We start from the raw sequence: 20,041 nt of genomic DNA on the forward strand, positions 1-20,041 counted from the left end.
CGCTCGATTTTAAGGATAAATTACATATTACTAACAATAGCTCCGCAAGCTCATTTTTCAGTTCTATCAGTACTCTGGGATGAATACCATCTGGTCCAGGAGATTTGCTACTCTTCAGTTTGTAGAACTGCCCGATTACATCCTCCAGGTTTACAGAGAATTCATCAAGTTTCTCTGACTCGTCAGCTTCGAATACCATTTCCGGCACCGATATCCCACCGAAATGTTCCTCGGTCAAGACCGAAGCAAAGAATTCATTTAATCTCTCTGGTACGGCTTTGCCTTCCCTGATCACCCCTTTTACTCCTCGGTCATCTAGCGGTGCAGCCGATTCTTTTGCCGGCTTCCTGCTTTTAATATACCTAAAAAAAATGTTTACATTGTGTTTTTGCCTCCAACGCAATCTTTTTTTCGAAGTCCCTCTTAGCCTTCCTTATCAGCGCTTTGCATTTGACTTGACATTCCTTATGCTGTTTCTTATTATTTTCAGTCGGTACCTTCTTCCATTTTCTGAAGGATTTTCTTTTAGCCCTAATAGCTTCCTTCACCTCACTTGTTAACCATGCTGGCTGTCGTTTGGACTTCCGTCCTCCTTTTTTAATATGCCGAATATATTTGGCCTGGACTTCCAGGATGGTGTTTTTGAACAGCATCCATGCCTGATATAAATTTTTGACCCTCGCAGCCGCTCCTCTTAAGTTTTTTTTTTTCACCGTTCTCATTTTATCAGTCTCCTTTTTTAAAGTTAAATGCTAACATATTTGATTTCCTATGTATACTTATTTTAAAGCTAATATCAAATCCGATCATATTATGATCACTGTTATCAAGCGGCCCCAGCACCATTACCTCCCGCACCAGATCATACGCTCCACTAAGGACTAGGTCTAGAATTTTTCCGTCTCTTGTCGGCTCCTGTACCAGCTGCTCCATAAAGCTGTCCTTGATTTCATCAAGGAATTTTACCTCCCTAGCGTGCCCCGATGTTACATTTACCCAGTCAATATTGGGGTAATTGAAATCACCCATTATTATTGTGTTGGCCAGTTTGTTTGCGTCCCTAATTTCCTTTAACATTTCTGCATCCGTCTGTTCATCCTGGCCAGGAGGACGGTAGTACACTCCTATAACTATCCTTTTCCCCTTTGCACATGGAATTTCAATCCACAGTGATTACAAGAAGTGTTTTGTTTCCTGCAGAATTTTCAATCTATTTGATTCAAGGCTCTCATTAATATACAATGCTACCCCCACACCAATTCGATCCACCCTATCACTACGATATAATTTGTACCCAGTATGACGGTGTCCCACTGGTTATCCTCCTTCCACCAGGTCTCAGAGATGTCTATTATATCTAATTTTTCATTTAGTGCAATATATTCTAACTGTCCCATCTTATTTCTTAGGCTCCTGGCATTTGCATATAGACATTTCAAACTGTTTGTTGTTCCTATTTACATCATGCTCAGTACTTGACAGTATTAATTTGCAATCTTTTGTCTGTTTTTTATTTTTATTTAAGGACACGATCTTCCAGGGTCTCTTTTGCAACCTCACTATCAGGATACCCTATCTTCCCTGTTTTGGTGATATCTTTGAAAGATACCTTATCCCAAACCATGTGCTCTTTGAGCGACTGTCGGCCTTCCCCCCCTCCCCCCCCAATTTTTAATTTAAAAGCTGCTCTATCTCCTTTTTAAATGCCGATGCCAGCAGCCTGGTCCCTTAGCTCGCTGGCTGAAGGAGGCCATTGCTTTAGTTTTTTTGTAGAAGAGCTTCAGTTCACTCTACTAGATCACAAGTATCTTCATGGGCAGAATGCCAGGTCATTTCTCCAGAGGATATCTGTAAAGTGATGACTTGGTCTTTGCTATATTCTTTTGCAAAACATTACAGACTAGAAGTGCAAGCTAGAGAGGACACTGTCTTTGAGGCTGTCATTCTTTGAGTAGCCATAGTTTCTTCCTATCCTAAGTGATAGTGGGGTATGAGTACACATTTGTCTAGCAGGATGATAAGGAAACTGACATTTTAATCTTACCTGCAATTTCCTTTCTTTGAATCCTGCTAGACTAGTCCAGGGCCCACCTTAGAAGCCTTTAATACTGTAATTGCAATGCTTGTTTCTCATCATCTAGCCTTTGTTTTGTTCAGTAGCAGATTCATCTCTTGTTCTCTGATTGCATGTGTGTTGCATGTGGTCAGCCTTATTATTTTATAGGTTTTTGGAGGCTATCTTCCATATCTTTGGTTCTAGATGATGATGATTTTGATTTAGTGTATTTTCAGGACGTTTGAATTTATCAAGCTTTGTTATGAATTACTGGACTGTTATCTGCCTTAAAGGCAGTGATGATGTCACTGCAAAGTTGTGTTCTCTGCCTCCATCTACTGGCAAGGTAGCATAAACCCATTCGTCTTGACTGGTTTGGCAGGCTTCAAGGAAAGGAAATTAACAGGTAAGATTAAATTTCACCTTATGTAGTCACGAGCCAGATCACAAAGCACAAACATGGAATAACCATAAATCCCTGATGATAAGGAGTATGCTAAAACAGGGGCTTTAACTTTGAGCAATAAGACATTTAGATGTATGTTAATCCCTGTTCCCCCCCTTTTTTTTCTTCAGTTTTTGTGAAGCAGTGAATATCAAATCTAGACAATTTAAATCATGGATCAAGACCCAGCTTTTGTTTACTGGCACTTATTTTATCCTATCCTTGTGATGTTTGACTATAGCTTCATAAGACTTGATGGATCTCTTGTCTTTCACTCTGTAGAATTATATGCCTTGTGATATCCACTTTCTGTCCTCTTGTTGATCTTCCTCTCTTCACACCCTTCTTTTAGCTTATTATACATATGTATGTATTGTGAGTAAATTCCTTCCAAAGCTTTATTTTGATTGCAGGATCTGTCTTTATTTTGCATATTTAGAAAGCTGTGTCAGAAAGACAGAAGCGAGATCTTGAACATTTGAGAAGGTCAGCAAAATCACGGGACGAGAGAACTAAGAGAAGGTTAGTGACTGCAGTAATTTAAGAAGTTGTGTGCATGTGCTCCATGCTGAGACTTGGGGCTTTAAAGTTAGATAGCCCTTGCGTTCAGCACATCAGTTCATAATTATTACATTGTAGCAACATCCTGTATACCACAGTATTTAAGTAGGTGGTAACTGAACAGATTGCTGTACAGAACTATGCGTGCAGATGATTTGCAAAGCATAATTTCAATCTTATCTGTTAATTTATTTAAATTTAATCTTGTCAAACTAGTCCAACTGTGGTAGACATGGAATTGCATTCCCTTACCAGCAGATGGAGGCAGAGATCCAGAGCTCTCTTTGACAACATCACAGACCTTCAAAAGGGCATTAAGATAGTTTGTGCTGTTCTTTCAGTGACTACTGTAAAAGTTCTCACATTGGTATTTCTTCATTTCTCCATTAGGTCCCACTCTGGTTTCCCCCATGTTTTGCAAAATGAGTTGAAAAAGTTTTGTAACTTAGTTCCCGTTCTCCAAGGTGTAGGTTGTCCTGGCTCAGAAAATCTGTCTGCATATTATCAGCACTTACTATGTGGCTGAGAGATTCTGCAAGTTTTTATGCCTAGCTAAGTAACAGCTTAGTTTATAGAGCTGTTGCTGGGTTTCTGATCTCTCCTTTGAGGTAAACCACTGCCATTGCACTACCCAAGAGTTACTCAGACCTTCTTTCCTCTTGTCTGAGGAGGAAATTGCTGAAGTTCCAGTTGAATAACTGCAATGTCTAACCTATGTTAAAAAATACAGGCTTTTATAAAAGAGAAAGGGTGAGGGGATGGGATTTGATATACTGCCTTTCTGTGGTTTCAGTCAAAGCGATTTTACATATTATATACAGGTACTTATTTTGTACCTGGGATACTGGAGGGTTAAATGACTTGCCCGGTTCCCCTGGTTTTAAGACCATTGCATTAACCGTTGCTCGACTTTTAGAAATGCAGACAGCTAGGGAATGAAATTCTATTTATGAGTAATTAAATGTTTGCTGGGAAAAATAGAGCTTATAGAGAAGTTGGCAAAAAGTGTATTTCACTGTGAGAATATAGGAGAACTGTGGTATTTCCCACTCACCCCAAGTGACAACTTCTTAATTGAGATAACAGTCCACTTAATGAATCACTAATTGATTCTTGTTATAAAAAAATATTCCTGTCAACAAAGTGAGTAACACCAGCCTTTGCATTAGATTAAACTGCATTCCAACAAATACCTATCTAATAAATGTAAAGGACTTAACTTGGCATCTCCACCTTCTATAAGACTTTTAACAACTCAGCATCATTAATTTACAAGCAGCAGTTCGGCAGAAAGCCTTTTGCACCAGATACTAAGTGCATGATCATCTACTAGTTGGTGAGAGATTATATGTCTGTGCAAAGACTCTTGGCTATCAGAGAACAAGTCATGTCTATGGAGGCCAGTGACAGCCCTCTGTTGGATATGAGGGAGACAGGAATATAGAGGAGACATTCAGGGACAGAGAACACTCCCAACTCCAGTCTGGCAGCCTTTGTGCTACTTTGGAAGACCAATGTCTCCTGAAAGGAGATATCACTTTATGGCAGGACATAATCCTGTAGCTAGGACCTGCTATCCAACTAATGTGTCATCCTTTTGTTCCAAAGATGTATCCAGGGAGTGTGCTTAGGAAGGAAAGGTTAGGCCTGGGTGAAGCTATCATTAGGAATTATATAGCTGGGTAACTGATGGGCATGAGGATTGCTTGGTATCTTGCCTGCCTAGTGTATCACCTTAGATTGATTTTAGAGAGTGCAGGGGAGGCACCAACTGACTGGTATACGTATGTACCAATGTAGGAGGATACAGGAGGGAAGTTATAGTGTAGGGCATTTTATAGGGAAGTTATAGTGTAGGACATTTTATAGCAGTATATCAAGAGCTTGTAATAGATAGATAAATAAGTTCTTGAGGCCAAATTTAGGTAAGAAACTGAAACCCAGATTTTACAGGGTTGCATTCTCTGAAATGCTTCCTGTTTCGCAGGCAGGCTGAACGCCAGTATGTCAATGTAAGGATAAGATGATGGTGCAGAAAAAAGGGATTCAGATTTGTTAGAAACTGGAGAACATTCTGGGGAAAGAAGAGTGTTATGAGAGAGAACCTGGCTAGTGGCTTTAACAGAGCAGTTAATAAATGTGAATGTTGAGTAAAGTTGATAGTTGCTCAGAAGTGCATGGTTCAAATGATACTTACAAAACTGAGTCAGAATATTCTGGTAGAGGTTGTCAAAGGCTGAGCATGTGCAGATATGAACAACTCCAAATTGCCTATAATATCTGCAAACATCTATGTGTATAAATACAAACATACTTGAATATGTCTGTATGCAAATGCCAAAATTCTGAAAAACAAATTGGAGGATTAGCATATATGGAACTAAAAGACGATATTGACATAATATTTAATTTAATTTATTTATTGGGATTTATTAACTGCCTATATGAAGATGTTCACCGAAGGCAGTGTACAACAGGTACAGTTTAACGTAAAACTTAAATTTTTGGTAAGAGCATTTAGTAAAATGACCAAATATAAATAAGTCAGTAATAGCTATCTGAGACCTGGTAGAAAGAGAATAACCAATAGAACATTGATATTGGGGTATTAATATCAAAAGGCAGATCAATTTGGAGGGCTGACAGTGTTAAGGAGTACATAGCTGAGCAGGATAAAAGTTATACAAGGAAGAATCTGTCCAATGAAATCTTTTATGGATAGAAATTTCAAGGGTGATAGGGAAGGCTACAGCAGTGGGGGTATACTACTGCTCACCTGGCTAAGATGAGGAGACAAACTGTAGAATTCTAACAGATTGGGGAAGCTAATAACATTGGCAGCACAAGGATATTTCAGTTACCCTAATACCAACCAAGTCAGTGCCACATCGGATATTCTAAAAGAGTAACACTGTTAGATGGTATAAATAACTGCTGCATTCTATAGGTGGTCATGAAACTAAAAAGAGGGAACTACTTTGGAACAAGTTCTCAGTGGAATGCAGGACCTGGTGCAAGAGGTAAAGGTTATTGGACCCACTTGTTACAGTGATCATAATGCAATTAAATATGACAGTTCAAGGGCATATACAAAGTGAAATGCGGTAACATTTAACTTAAAAATAGAATACTATGAAAAAATGAGAAAATCAGAAAAACTAAACAAAATTTGTGGAAGAGGGGAAAATATAGAAATTTGAGCTGAGGGAAGATTATTTTCAGTATAGGCAGATATTGGATTACTTTGCAAGGGGTGCAGTGACAGCTACTTAGAAGGGGTTAGATCCCATTGAGAAAACAAGAGGCAAAGGGATTAATTTAAGCTCTATACAAGGTAGTAATACAAGATGGGTTTAAAAGATTTAGATATATTTCTGAGTGAGAAGTGGATTTTAGGGAGACATTTTCCGAGAAGCAGTGGGGACAGGTAATAACCAATGAAAATAGGACATTGGTTTCAGTCAGAATCAATATAGCTTGCAGATTTGATTCTTTTGATATTTAACTCTAGTGAAATTGGAAAGGATGTACCCATCAGTGTTGGGGCTCTGTTGGAGGCATTATATGAAACAGGTACTTTCCTGCATATCTGATGTGAATGTCCTGAGATTATAATGTTGTGAGTAGAGATACAAAAAAATTTTGGTTTGTGTGTCGGTTAAATAAGCTCTGGACCCATTGGGGTTGTGGAAAGACGTGGCCCTACATAAATTTAGAACATTTGTAATAGCATGCCTTTCAGTTGCTAGGGGGGAAATGGCATACAGATGGAAACAGGTGTGTGGGGGGGGGGGGTGTTAACAGGGAAACTCACTGTAATCCATCATAGTAGTATGAGGCATTTGAAAAGAAATTGATAGTACTACTCAAGTATTTGAAGATGGGGGGGGGGGGGGAGGGTTTGGGGAATGTTTTAGAAGGTAAAACAGGATAGCAGGATAGGCAGTTGTGCATGTTTGTTAAAATGTGTTACAATTGAAAATGGAAAGAAATAAAGTAATTTTTTAAAAAACAAAAGGAGCAGTTGCCAAGGTCAACAGCTTACATGAGGTGTTTGGTAGACCAGTGGTGAGGTGAAAAAGGCAATGAAAGCCAAGGGCATCTTCCAAAAAAATGGGAAGCAGACCCAGTGAGGCAAATGAGGAGGGGCAATATGCATGGGTAGGTTGCATGTCAAACAGTAATAGGCAAGCCAAGAAAATATTTGAAAAGAAACAAAAAGCCCACGAAGAAAGGCAATTAGACTGCTAAACGACCAAGGGGTAAAGGAAATGCTGAGAAGGATAAATGTGCCAACAAACACTGATGATCAGAAAAAAAAACCCCAGGCGCTAGAGGCTATTAGCACCATACTAGCGCCTGCGTTGCTTCTGCCACATGATCAGAACCAGCAAGTGCATGAAACAAGGGGTTCGCCAGCTCTGACTGTAAGTATTGCATATTCCTCCCCAGTGCTCAGCAGGCAGCATGCCAAACAAGGACACTGCTGCTGCGGCAAACCCTACACCAGCTCGGAGCTGGCGTTAGGGTTTGCATAGCATTGGAGAGGAATGGGGAGCTCTGTCCATATCCCACCCCAGGCCAATAAGCCCTCACCCCACAAGCCACCTGACACAGGGGGCTGGAGATCCAGTGCACCTCCAACCCCCCCACCCCCTACCTCGAAGAGACGGAGGAGGGAATAGCACTCCCTCCTCCTTCCAGTGCTGCCTCCAAAAAGGCAGCACTCTGCCCAGTGCATCTTGGGATGCGCTGGACGGGGCTTCCTTACCATATAAGGGAGAAGCTCCCTTATGTGGTAGGGAAGCCTTGCCCTGCGCATCCCAGGATGCTCTGAACAGGGCATCATCACTTTAGAGACGGCACTAGAAGGAGTAGTGAGTACTACTTCCTCCTCCATCTTCAAGGGAAGGTTCAGGGGGTGCTAGACCACCAGGGAGAGGGTTGGAGGTCCACCAGATCTCTAGCCTTTTCTGTCCAGGGGGGCTTGTGGGGGCTTCTGTTGGGGGGGGGGGGTATCGGGGGTCATACCAACACCAGAAACCTCTCTTTTTTATTTGGAGTAGTTAAAGCAATCAATGAATCTTGAAGATGCAATAGAGCACATTGGCAAACTAAAGAGTAGCAAATTGCCAAGAGTTCATAAAGAAATTGTAACACGAAATTGCTAACCTATCATTTACTACTACAACTACTTATCATTTCTAATAGCCACAGTAAAGAGGGGCGGAGTTGCCATTTTGGTTAGGAAGAGAATTGCAGAAAAAGTACTTACACTAGCAGTAGATCCAGCAGGGAGATATGTCTTGGCCGAAGTAACTCAATCATCATGCTTTCCTCATTTGCAACTTATACGTCCCAAACCATTGTGATAAAAAATTCTAACAAAACGTGAGCAACCTCCTTCTGCAATATAAACATGATTCTTTGGTGATGGGGGGAGACTTTAATACAGTATGGGACCCTAGGATATATAAGTCTATGCCGGGAGAACCCACATCTTACCATACTAACAAGGGAGCTGCATCCCTTGGACAAAGATTTTACCCATCTTTCTCGGGCTCACTCGACCCAAGCTCGAATAGATTATCTCTTACTATCAAGGAAGGGAGTTCAGAAGAGTGGAAAAAGGAGAGATAGGCCCATATGCTATTTCGGGTCATGCCAGGGTGTGGATAGACTGGACCCTGGGGGCAAATGGAAGTCGTGGCCACTGGATGTTTCCTCTTGAGCTGTACAAAGATCCTACTTTTCGAGAGCGCCTTTTAAGTTGTTGGAAGGCTTATAAGATCAACAACACGGACCATGAGTCTGATCCTGTGTTATATTGGGAAGCTGCAAAGGCGGTGCTTTGGGGGGGAAATTATAAGTTACTAGCATTATGTCAGATGGGCGCGCGACCGAGAGATTCTGAGGTTGGACTCCCAACTATGTCGAGCTAGACAGCGTTTGGGGGTTTCTCATACGAGAGCACTCTGTCAGCAAGTGCTGGAGCTGCAGGTGGCATTGAACACACTTCTCCAGAGCTCTTAAGTCACAGATATCGATATATGTTATTGATATATGTTATATAGACATGGCAATAAAGCAGGGTGGTTACTGGCTAGATTGATCCGTCCCAAAGGGAGTCAATAAAAAATGTTAACGTATGAGAGTGGGGTTAGAGTCCACTCGTATGAAGCAATATGTGATATCTTCCACAAGTATTATTCTCGTCTCTATGCTTCACAACCAGATGTGGGGCTTCCAGGGAAGCTTTATTTAGACACAGTGTCATTACCCTCTATTACTCAGGAGGATAGAGATTATTTAAATTCACCATTACAAGAGGACAAGGTCGCACTAGCAATAGATCGTAGCCCACTGCTCAAGGCCTCGGAGGTGGATGACTTTCAGGCAGAATTTTACAAGCTCCTCTTACCAACCTGTTCAACAAGATTGTAGACCTGGAGTTGATGCCTTCGTCGTTGGATATGGCACAGATAATTGTCTTGCTTAAGATAGGAAGAGACCCCACTTTATCAGACTCTTATCGTCCTATATCACTTTTGAACTATGAGGCCAAGCTCTTTGTGAAAATAATGGCTGACAGGTTGGCTCGTATTTACCCCAATTCTTCACGAATCACAAGTGGGCTTTGTGAGAGGTCATTCCATTGCTAAGAACCCAAGGAACTCTCTAGCAGCGCTTCTAGAAACTTTTAGGGAATATGGGGATTACACAGGGCTGCGTCTTAAACTGGAAAAATCAGAAGCCCTACCATCATCCTTGCAGTTACAGAACTCTTGGGGTATGGATTTTCCATTACGTTGAGCGGCTGGTTCCTTTAGATATTTGGGGATTTGACTAGCAATGGAGGTGAATTCAGTATATAGGCTTAATGTTGAGGTTGTAATGGAGGATACCCAGAGGCGGTTGGAGGGCTGGAGAGATCTCCCTTTATCTTTGCTGGGAAGGGTAAACCTTTTAAAAATGGTCCAGTTTCCCTGATGGCTTTATGCTCTTCAGATTCTACCTTTGAGGCTTTTACAGAAGGATTTGAAGGATATGTACAGATTGTTTAGTCGCTTTTGCTGGGCGAATAAAAAAACGAAATTAAGGCTTGCCTCTATCTTAGGGGATTGGAGTGGGTGGGGTATTGGACTTCCTAATTTAAAACATTATAATCAAGCATGCTTGTTGCGCCACTTCGGAGATTGGTTCAGTCAGACACAAATTCACACGCCAGTAGAGCTGGAGCGTTCGCTTTATGCCCCGTATAATTTTTTCTCCTTGCTGCATCTCTCAGCACCTCACACACCTAAACATCTGAAGCAGAGTATATTGCTTGGTCCTTTGCAGGAAGTGTGGAGAACTTTAGTGGGGAAATTGGGAGGTAATGCATATACATCTGTCTGGGGTAATGGTGCCTTTCAACCGGGATTGGACAATCACACTTTCCTGAGCTGGGAAAGGAGTGGCATATCCCTCTTGGAACATGTGTTGGAGGGGGAAAGAAAGTTCTACCATGACCATATTAGAGGGACAACTTTTGTTAAGCATTCATATATGCTGGCCTGGGAAAAAGGTTTGAAGCAAGAACTGACTGATTAGGAATGGGGCTGGGTATGTAGAGAAGTTAAAAAAGCATCACTGTGTGTATTAATCAAGGAGAATGCTTATAAGATACTAAGCAGATGGTACTACACGCCCGACAGAGTGAAAGTAATGTTTCCCGGGTCATCAGATATCTGCTGGAGATGTGGGGAGGAAGAAGGCACCTTTTATCATGTGTGGTGGGAATGTACTCAAATCCAGGGATTTTGGAAGGGCGTTACAGGGTTATTGAATGTGGCACTGGAGAATTCATTCCCGTGGGAACCTAAATGGTGCTTACTAGGTTGGGGTAATCAAAGAGGGCAGAAGTGGGAGTGAAGGCTTAAGAGGATAGGACTGGCAGCAGCAAAAACCACAATAGCAGCATTTTGGAAACAGACAGGAGGGCCAACAGTGAAGAATTGGATTGAGAAAATAAGGGGAATATCTATGTTAGAGGAACTAACAGATAAAAGAAGGGGGAGGTATAATCCTGAAGCAACAGAATGGAGTCATTTAGAGCGGATGTTAAGGCAGGAGTAGAAGGGGGGGGGGGTAAAGGAACAGACACTATAGGGGGGGAAGGGCAGTAGGATTTGGGGGGGGAGGGGAGTGGGGGAGGAAGGCGGAGGGGGAGGGGATTCACAAGGGGAGAAAAGGGGGGGGGGGGAGAGTTTGTTATAATTTCTAGTCTTTTTGTACAATTACCAAGGACATGACTAGAGAATGCTGGAATGTTAATGTTATCAGTTTGGTTTTGTACTGACGTTTGTGGTATATTGAATAAACTTTACAAACTGAAAAAAAAAAAAGAAAGTTCTACCATTTGAGAATCTTGAAGATTGGGTGGGGGACACATGGGGTAATCGCTTTGCGTATACACAGCGTAAGCATTATATTTCTTCTTTGGAGGGGAACCACCTGGGATCCAGAGTTTGAGAATTCTTCCAAGAGGCGATGGACTCGGATCTCTCGATTTTGGGGTTGCGTAGGATTCTTGTTAAAAGAGACCCCGGCAGAGACTTTTCACTATTGAAGGCTAGATGGGAAGAGGACTCAGAGATCCCTTTGGAGGGATGGGAGGTAGTTGCCACACTCTGGGGTATTCCCACTCCGATGACAGATGCAAGACTCAGGGAATGTGCTACAGAGTGATACTGCAGGCCTACATGCCAAGAGTGCAATTAGCCCATGTAGGGGAGCCCAAAGACCCTGGCTGTTCTAAATGTGGCCACGAATTCAGCTTTTTTGGGAGAGAGTTAGCAGATTTTTGTCTTGGCTGTTGGACCACAGGGTTCAGGTGTTAGAACAATTTCTACTTGATAAACCTGGAGCCTATCATCCCCTGACTAGAAATGCTATCCTCTTATGCCACAAATTAAGCCTGGTGACCAGACCCAATGGCATTTTGGCATTGGAGGAATCAGGGGCATCTTTTGGTCACTCGGGAGGCAAGGGGGACCCTAAGCATAGACAGCGTTTTATGCTGCTTTGGAACCTATATTTGCAAATTCTAGGTCCTCGGGGTTGCAGCCTTATTGTTAACACATTATAGGTGATATCTGCAGCATTTCTAATATTGATCTGCACTGTCAAGGTGGATGGGAGAGGGAGTTTAGGGGGTAGGTGGTAATTGTTAGGCTTGGTTAGCTGCTGGAGCAGGGGATATTGGGTGGGGGGGAGCAGTCTGTATAGGGTATCTAATAGTTCGGAGAAATCCGCACGTTGGTTGTATTGGCCTTTAGTCCGTATATTGCTTGGGACCCCCAGGGCTTGTTTGTGGTTAGTACCCTCCATGAAAACCTTCAACTAAGCTCCGGTTGACTTTAGGGGTTGGAGGAAGGGATCTCCTAGGATAGGAAGTTTACTTTAATATATAAAGCATAACTAAGTTGCTGTTTTTGGATGTCCTCTTTTTCAGTAGAAAATGTTTACACATAAAGTGAGGATGTGTTATGGAGGTGTAAGGATTTGAGACCTCACTTTAATGTAGGTAGTTAATTTTGAGTGGAGAGGAGTAGGGATGAGACCGTATAAAGTGAAATTGCAAGTTGATTAGACGATTTAACATGTTTGTTATATAAGTTGCTATTTTCACATGGCTTGGAATCTTAAGTTGTTATTGTTTGTATTTTACACAAATTATACCAATGTATGTATTGTTGAAGTAAAAGAGACTTGGGGGGTGGGGGTAGGGAGAAAATATTTGGTTTAGGTGAGGGAGCTTATCTTCTGTGTCATAAGAACACAGATATGCTGTTGTCAATTGTTTCCATATCTTTCAATAAAAATTGTTTAAACATAAAATAGCCACAGTAAGTGTGGATTAGGGGATGATTAATGTGATGCTAGTTTTTCAAAAAGGGCTCCCAAGCTGTAGAGATTAGGAAGCCTGGTATTGGTTCCGGCAAAATAGAAAGTCTGCACAGAGTTCATGTGGGAGAACCAACTCAAAGAATCAAAGCCATGAATTCCAACACCTGAAGTTTGTTCCAGACTCAAGGACCCTTGTTAGATAGCAGCTATCATGACCGACAGATGAGCTTATTCATTCTTTCCTGTGTTCTAAGCATGTTGCCCTTCTTGGTGTTAGAGAGCACCTACAAATTTTAGGGACCGAGATGGATCCAGCTTACTTATGGTGTAATTCACTTTGCATTCCAATGAATCTGCAGTCACCAGAGTGATCCAGGTCTTAATCTGATTGTTCCATACCAGTTTAGCACTTATCATCCAAACATGATTCTCTCCTTGTGCAAGGAAGCTACTACCACTGTCGCCTTTTGAAAAATTTCTTGGTGCACTGGCAAAGCTGAAGGGAAGGTCAGTGAACTGAAAGTGCCTACCTAAAATGGCAGACCAAGGAATTCCCCATTCCTTACTGCCAAGATGACAGAGCACAGGGTTTCCATGCAAAAAGTGATGTACAAAACTCCACGCTGCAGACTTAGGAACCAAATGGTGGAACTCCTTACCACCCAAAATAAGTAATATACAGGAATAGGCTAGATTCTACAAAATCCTCAAATTGTTCCTGTTCAAACAAACCCTCACAAAGAATGACCATATCTCAAACAATTAATTATAACCTGAATTGGTTATAAATATCACAAATAAATAAATAGACTAATTATGTGAGTTATGTCAAGTAATTCCTTAGAAAATGGGATATAAATGGTGACATCATCAGCATATATGTATGTCAAAATACCTTGTTTTTTTAAAGATGACCAAGAGGTATCATCATAATGTTAAACAAGATGGGGGGAAAGAGGTAAACCAATATACTAAGTAACTATTAAAATATTTAATTACAAATGAACCTTTATTAAATATCCATATGAATTATCAACCAAAGCTACTTAGCTCTTCTGTTTAATGTTAGTCATACACACCTTTCATTCATACCACTCATATTAATAAACTCATACTACATAAATCAATTCAAAAATACATTCAACAAAATATATAAAAAATAAAATAATAATATTCCTGCTATGGCCTGAGTAATTCTTTTCTTCTTATCACTATTCTATAAGCTCCAATGAAAGTTTACATTCAAATTATATAACTTGTAACACCATCTAACATCAAATATCTGCCATCAGTATTCAGTTCAACCAACTCATAAACATTCTAGTAATCACAGATATTAATTTTTGTTAGTGTCCATTCTAACCATCAAAGTTCTTAATACTCTTGCTTCAAAGGCGGAATATCAGACGGTGTTTCCAACTGGTTTAAACAAAGAAGTGGAATGGTTAGGGATTCATTAACATGACATATTCAACTGGAATTTAAAGATCTAGCTTGTAACACTGTGCATTCACTGGCGTTGTTCAGTGCAGGTCGCCATTTTTCCCACTGCCATACAGAGATCCGCTTTGCTTTTGCAGTCAAGAATATATTTAAGTTATAAGAGGTGTGTACAAGTTTATGAGTTAGGGTTTGAAGAGATTTATATAAATTAATTCTTTTTAATATTAGTGTGTATACTATAGTTTAAACCCCTGAAGACTCCTTGAGCAAAACACAGCGACTGTGTCGGGTTTGACTGAGCAGCAAAGTTGATTGAGCAGCTAAAAGGAAAAAGAATCGGCTAAATATAGTGATGGATCCTGATTGAGCTAAGTGTTTTGGGGAATATTGGTATACAGGAACTTTAGGAAGAAGGATATTCTGCCTTTGAAGCAACGATATTAAGAACTGTGGACTATGTTTAAGTTTTTATTTTTCTGATTCTGACTATGTGTCAGTTTCTTCTGTTTATTAATCTGAATTTCCTGTCAAAGATTATATCTCTGTTGTATAATTGAAATGCAAATTTTAAAAAAAAAAAGTGCATTCTATCGGGAGTACTTGAAAAAGATACAAGTACCTAGGTAATGTCACCATCTTTACACTCATCATCCTCCCTAACCAGGATAAGTTTAATAAACTCCAAAGTTCCAAGTCCCCACTGGTGTTGTCCACCAAAGACATATAATTGAGATGATAAAGCTGAGAAAAAAATCCAGAATGAGCTGAACATCCAACTAGCAAATACTCTGCTGGGCCCATCTAAAAGAGAAACTATATCCTCCTTTTTCTAATCAATACAAATCTTCAAATTCTTGTCATATTGACAGTGAAAATAGCCTTTTATATTTTTTCAACTCCCAGATCAACAGTGAAAGAAAAATACGGGGTCAGCCTACTGTGAAAAGGATGTCATCATCAAGTAGTTATTCTGTGATCTGTACCCCTACTTCTGTACCCTTAACACCAGGCTGCTCCAAATCCTTTCTATCATAGGTACTACCAAAAGAGCAAGTAAAAATGGAGAGAATGGATCAGCTTTGCGTGGTGCCTCTCTTGAGTCCAAAAAATGTGAATGCCCTCCATTCACTTTAACAGAGGCCTTGGGCTATCTATAAAGTTCCCAAATCCAGCTTATTAATCCTGCCCCAAACCCCATATTCTTCAGTGTTTTAAACATAAAGATCCATGGTACTTATCAAAAGCTTTCTGTGCATCAGTAGTCAATAACAGAGAAGGCGTAGATTGGGTCCATGCCACCCACATTAACATGAGAACGTTCCAAATATCATATTCTTAGCGATCAGGGATGAACCAGGATTGATCTATATGAATTAACTGTCCTAGGACCCTATCATCCTGGAGGCTAATAGCTTGAACAGAATCTTTACATCTAAGTTTTTAAGAAAACTCACGTAGTCTTCCTTTGTTTCTTTAATCTGTTGACCAACAGCTTACTAGCCTTATCTATAATCTGCCTGGCTTTTAATAGCTCATAGTGTATCTTTTCTGTGTATTGAGCTTTGAGTTTACTCTGCAACCCCGCCAACTGAGTTATCCACTCAGGGGCGACTCCATCTTGTTGATTGGAACACTAACCTTTTAATTTCCCTGCACATAGTCTCAGTTTTCTGCATTGGAGTTTTGTGAGACTGCCACTAGAGATTGCAGCAGCCATTTTCAAAAGCAGGATGCGCTGGGCATTCCTCCTGCCCATTTCCCCATAGACCATCAGGCACCAACAAAGGTAGGCCTGGGTGGCCTACGGGTGTAATGGGGCTTGAGCCTACTTATATTTTCTTTGGGGGGGGGGGGAAGGAGGTGGGAGGGAGAATCGGAAAGGGGAGAGGGAGCCCAGAGGAACACGTGTGCCACTACACAGAGGTTAACTGGGCACCAGCCAACAATATTCAGTCTGGTGCCTGGTTAACCTCACTGCGTAAAGTTTGGACAGCCTTTGTGCTCTCTCAGCTCTCATCATAACTTTATGTGGTACATAGAATTACAAAGTTCCATAGTAACCTATGGAACTTTGCAAGTCAATGTGCTTTTATTGTTTTATTGTCTTTTCTTTCATGTGTTATTTTTTGTCTTTTAGTTGTGTTTTGTACTTTGTTGTATTCGTGATTTTATATATATATATACAAGCCGTTAAGCCCCTTAAAACGGGCGAGCTTTGTGTTTAGAAAAATGTAATGAAATAATGAAAGGAAGAAATGAGTTGATGTCTACAGTACACCCCTCCGTGTCCTCCTAGTTCCAGGCCCCCCTCCTTCCCGCCTCCCTCCCTGTCCTCTGAGTTCCAGGCCTCCGTGCATCTCCGACGAGTTCCAGGCCCCCCTCCCTCCCTCCCTGTCCTCGGAGTTCCAGGCCCCCCTCCTTCCCTTCCTGTCCTCGGAGTTCCAGGCCTCCGTGTCCTCCTAGTTCCAGGCTCCCCTCCGTGTCCTCCTCGTTCCAGGCCCCCCTTCTTCCCTCCCTGTCCTCGGAGTAGGGCTGGAGATCCGGTGGATCTCCAGCCCCCCCAACCCCCCCAGCAAAGGGTCCCTGGTGGTCCAGTGATCAATCTTCCCCCCCCCCTCTCCCTGCCTACTCACCCCCCCTCTCCATTCCCCCCCCCCCACCTTGTGGGTCGGAGGGAGGTAGCCTGCCTCCCTCCTCTTCCTTCGACGCCACAAAATGACGACTCCCAGCCCTGCCCAGTGTATCCCGGGATGCGCTGGGCGGGGCTACATACCATATAAAGGAGAACTCCTATCCCTGTGTTTGATAGGTTTGGGCTTTTGACAGCCCAGACCTGTCAAACAAGTGCAGGAGGATTGTGCTGAGCGCATGCTCAGGCACAATTCTCCCGCATTTCTACCCCATGATCAGAGATAATTGCGTGCTTAAATTTGCATGCAATTATCTCTGATCATCGGTGCGGTAAAGCCCCGCGCTTTTCCAGCACGATTTTAGAGCGCTTTTTGGAACAGCGCAGGGCTTTTGATCATCTGTCTGAAAGTGCTCTGGATCTCTGCCTTCATCTACTTGTAGGGGGATTTTACTGCAGATTTGTCTAGATTTGACTGGATGATGAACACTGTGTAACTAGAGCATGAACAGATGAGATTTTATAAATCAACTCTCTGATGTATAATACTGTATAGAGTGGTGGTTTATGAACAAGGAATAGCAGATGCAATATCATGTTTTCTACTCTAATTTTCTTTTTTTCAGGTCGAGGTCTAGAAGCAGAGATCGGGGGTGAGAGCCTTTTGTGTGTGTATGGTTTGTTGTTTACGTTCTTCAAAAACATGAGTTTTTTTAAAACTGTATTTTCAAACTATGATTTCCAAGAAGTTAAGTTAGTCTGAACACTATCTTGAGCTTTTGAGTAAATATTCAGTAGGCCCCTTAACTGCAAAGTTTATCATAGTTTTTAAGCATGCTCACAGCAACCCCATTTTTAATTACAAAGTATCCTCTAAATTATGTTAATATATAAGGCAATGTTTTTCAACCTTTTTTTACCTCACGGCACACTTACAAGGTGCAGAAATTGTCAAGGCATACCACTGGAATCTAACCCATACCCGCCTGTCCCTGCTAAGATTCATTCCATCCCCACCCATACCTGTAACTTTCAGAAATAGTTAATTCATTTAATTATGCAACTGAAATATATTAGAACACCAGTGTATCTGCTACTGGGAAACCAGAACAAGATGGGCACAGACACCAGATGCCAGCAGAATCTTTCACCTTAGTTGCAAATGCAGAGCATGACCTTCACCTGAAAATAAGGAACTGCAAAAAAAACATGCAGACAAAAACTGAAAGCAGAAATACCAGATTCTGCATATTGTGCAACACTAGAGAAATAGAATATGTCCTCCTGTACAGTGCAAATAAAGCAAACAGATGTAAATCCTCAACATCAATATAATTCAGTCGCTAAGCTGAAAATAAAATCATTTTTCCTACCTTTGTAGTCTGGTGATTTTATTTTTTCAATCATCTGGTTCCCTTGGCTCTGCTTTCCTCTGTGTTGTTAACTCTGTTTCCAGGGCCTCCTTTCCATTTGCAGTTTCTTTACTAACCTCCTGCCCTATGTCTTTTTGGTTTTGATCTTTCACATTCAGCTTTCTCTGCCACCTCCTCAAATCTATCTTGTTTTCCCTCTCTCTTCCCTTCCTGTGCAACCTGTCTCCCCTTTTCTCTTCCCTCCTACACATATACAGCCTGTCTCCCCCTTTTCCCTTCCCTCCCACATATATACAGCCTGTCTCCCCTTTTCCCTTCCCTCCCAGACATGTGCAGCCTGTCTCCCCTTTTCCCTTCCCTCCCACACATGTGCGGCCTGTGTCCCCTTTTCCCTCCCAGACATGTGCAGCCTGTCTCCCCTTTTTCTTCCCACACATGTTCAGCCTGTCTCCCTTTTTCCCTTCCTTCCCACACGTGCAGCTTGTCTCCCCTCTTCTCTTCCCTCCCACATGTGCAGCCTGTCTCCCCTCTTCCCTTCCCTCCCACATGTGCAGCCTGTCTCCCCTCTTCCCTTCCCTCCCACATGTGCAGCCTGTCTCCCCTCTTCCCTTCCCTCCCACATGTGCAGCTTGTCTCCCTCTTCTTTCCCACACATGTGCAGCCTGTCACCCCTCTTCCATTCTGTCCCACATGTGCAGCCTGTCACCCCTTTTCCTTTCCCTCCCACACATGTTCAGCCTGTCTCCCTTTTTTGCTTTTCCTCCCACACATGTGCAGCCTGTCTTCCTTCCTTCCTTTCCTCTCACATATCTGCAGCCTGTCTCCCCCTTTCTCTTCCCTCCCACATGTGCAGCCTGTCTTCCCTCTTCTTTCCCACACATGTGCAGTCTGTCTCCCCTCTTCCACACACGTGCAGCCTGTCGCCCCTCTTTTATTCTCTCCCACACGTGCAGCCTGTCACCCCTTTTCCCTTCCCTCCCACACATGTTCAATCTGTCACCCCTTTTCCCTTCCCTCCCACACATGTTCAACCTGTTTCCCTTTTTTGCTTTTCCTCCCACACATGTGCAGCCTGTCTTACCTCCTTCCCTCCATCCCACATATCTGCAGCTTGTCTCCCCTTTTCCCTTCCCTCCCACACATGCAGCCTGTCTTCCCTCTTCTTTCCCACACATGTGCAGCCTGTCTCCCCTCTTCCACACACGTGCAGCCTGTCACCCCTCTTTTATTCTCTCCCACACGTGCAGCCTGTCACCCCTTTTCCCTTCCCTCCCACACATGTTCAGTCTGTCACCCCTTTTCCCTTCCCTCCCACACATGTTCAACCTGTTTCCCTTTTTTGCTTTTCCTCCCACACATGCAGCCTGTCTCCCCTCTTCTTTCCCACACATGTGCAGCCTGTCTCCCCTCTTCCATTCCCTCCCACACGTGCAGCCTGTCACCCCTTTTCCCTCCCACACATGTTCAGCCTGTCTTCCCTTCTTCCTTCCCTTCCACATATCTGCAGCCTGTCTCCTCTCTCTCTCGGGTCTAATCTGGTCTCGTACCTTCCCCCACCCACTCCTCGGGCCTTTCTCCTCTCCTTCCGCTCCAAGACTGTTCCTCTGCCTTTTCCCTCCCATGTGGCAAACGGAAAACTCATC

General features: G+C 42.4%; 1 protein-coding gene across 2 annotated transcripts in view; it reads left to right on the forward strand.

Moving 5' to 3' along the window:
- Nucleotides 1-20,041, forward strand: part of LUC7L (LUC7 like) — a 97,914-nt gene that overhangs the window by 70,940 nt on the left and 6,933 nt on the right. For both annotated transcript variants that reach the window (XM_030211419.1, XM_030211418.1), the window contains 2 exons: nt 2,941-3,023; nt 17,652-17,678. In XM_030211419.1, coding sequence (XP_030067279.1) covers nt 2,941-3,023; nt 17,652-17,678 — 110 coding nt within the window. The remainder of the gene's footprint in view (nt 1-2,940; nt 3,024-17,651; nt 17,679-20,041) is intronic.

The sequence above is a fragment of the Microcaecilia unicolor genome, chromosome 8, assembly GCF_901765095.1.
Source record: "Microcaecilia unicolor chromosome 8, aMicUni1.1, whole genome shotgun sequence".
Classification (NCBI taxonomy): Eukaryota; Metazoa; Chordata; class Amphibia; order Gymnophiona; family Siphonopidae; genus Microcaecilia; species Microcaecilia unicolor.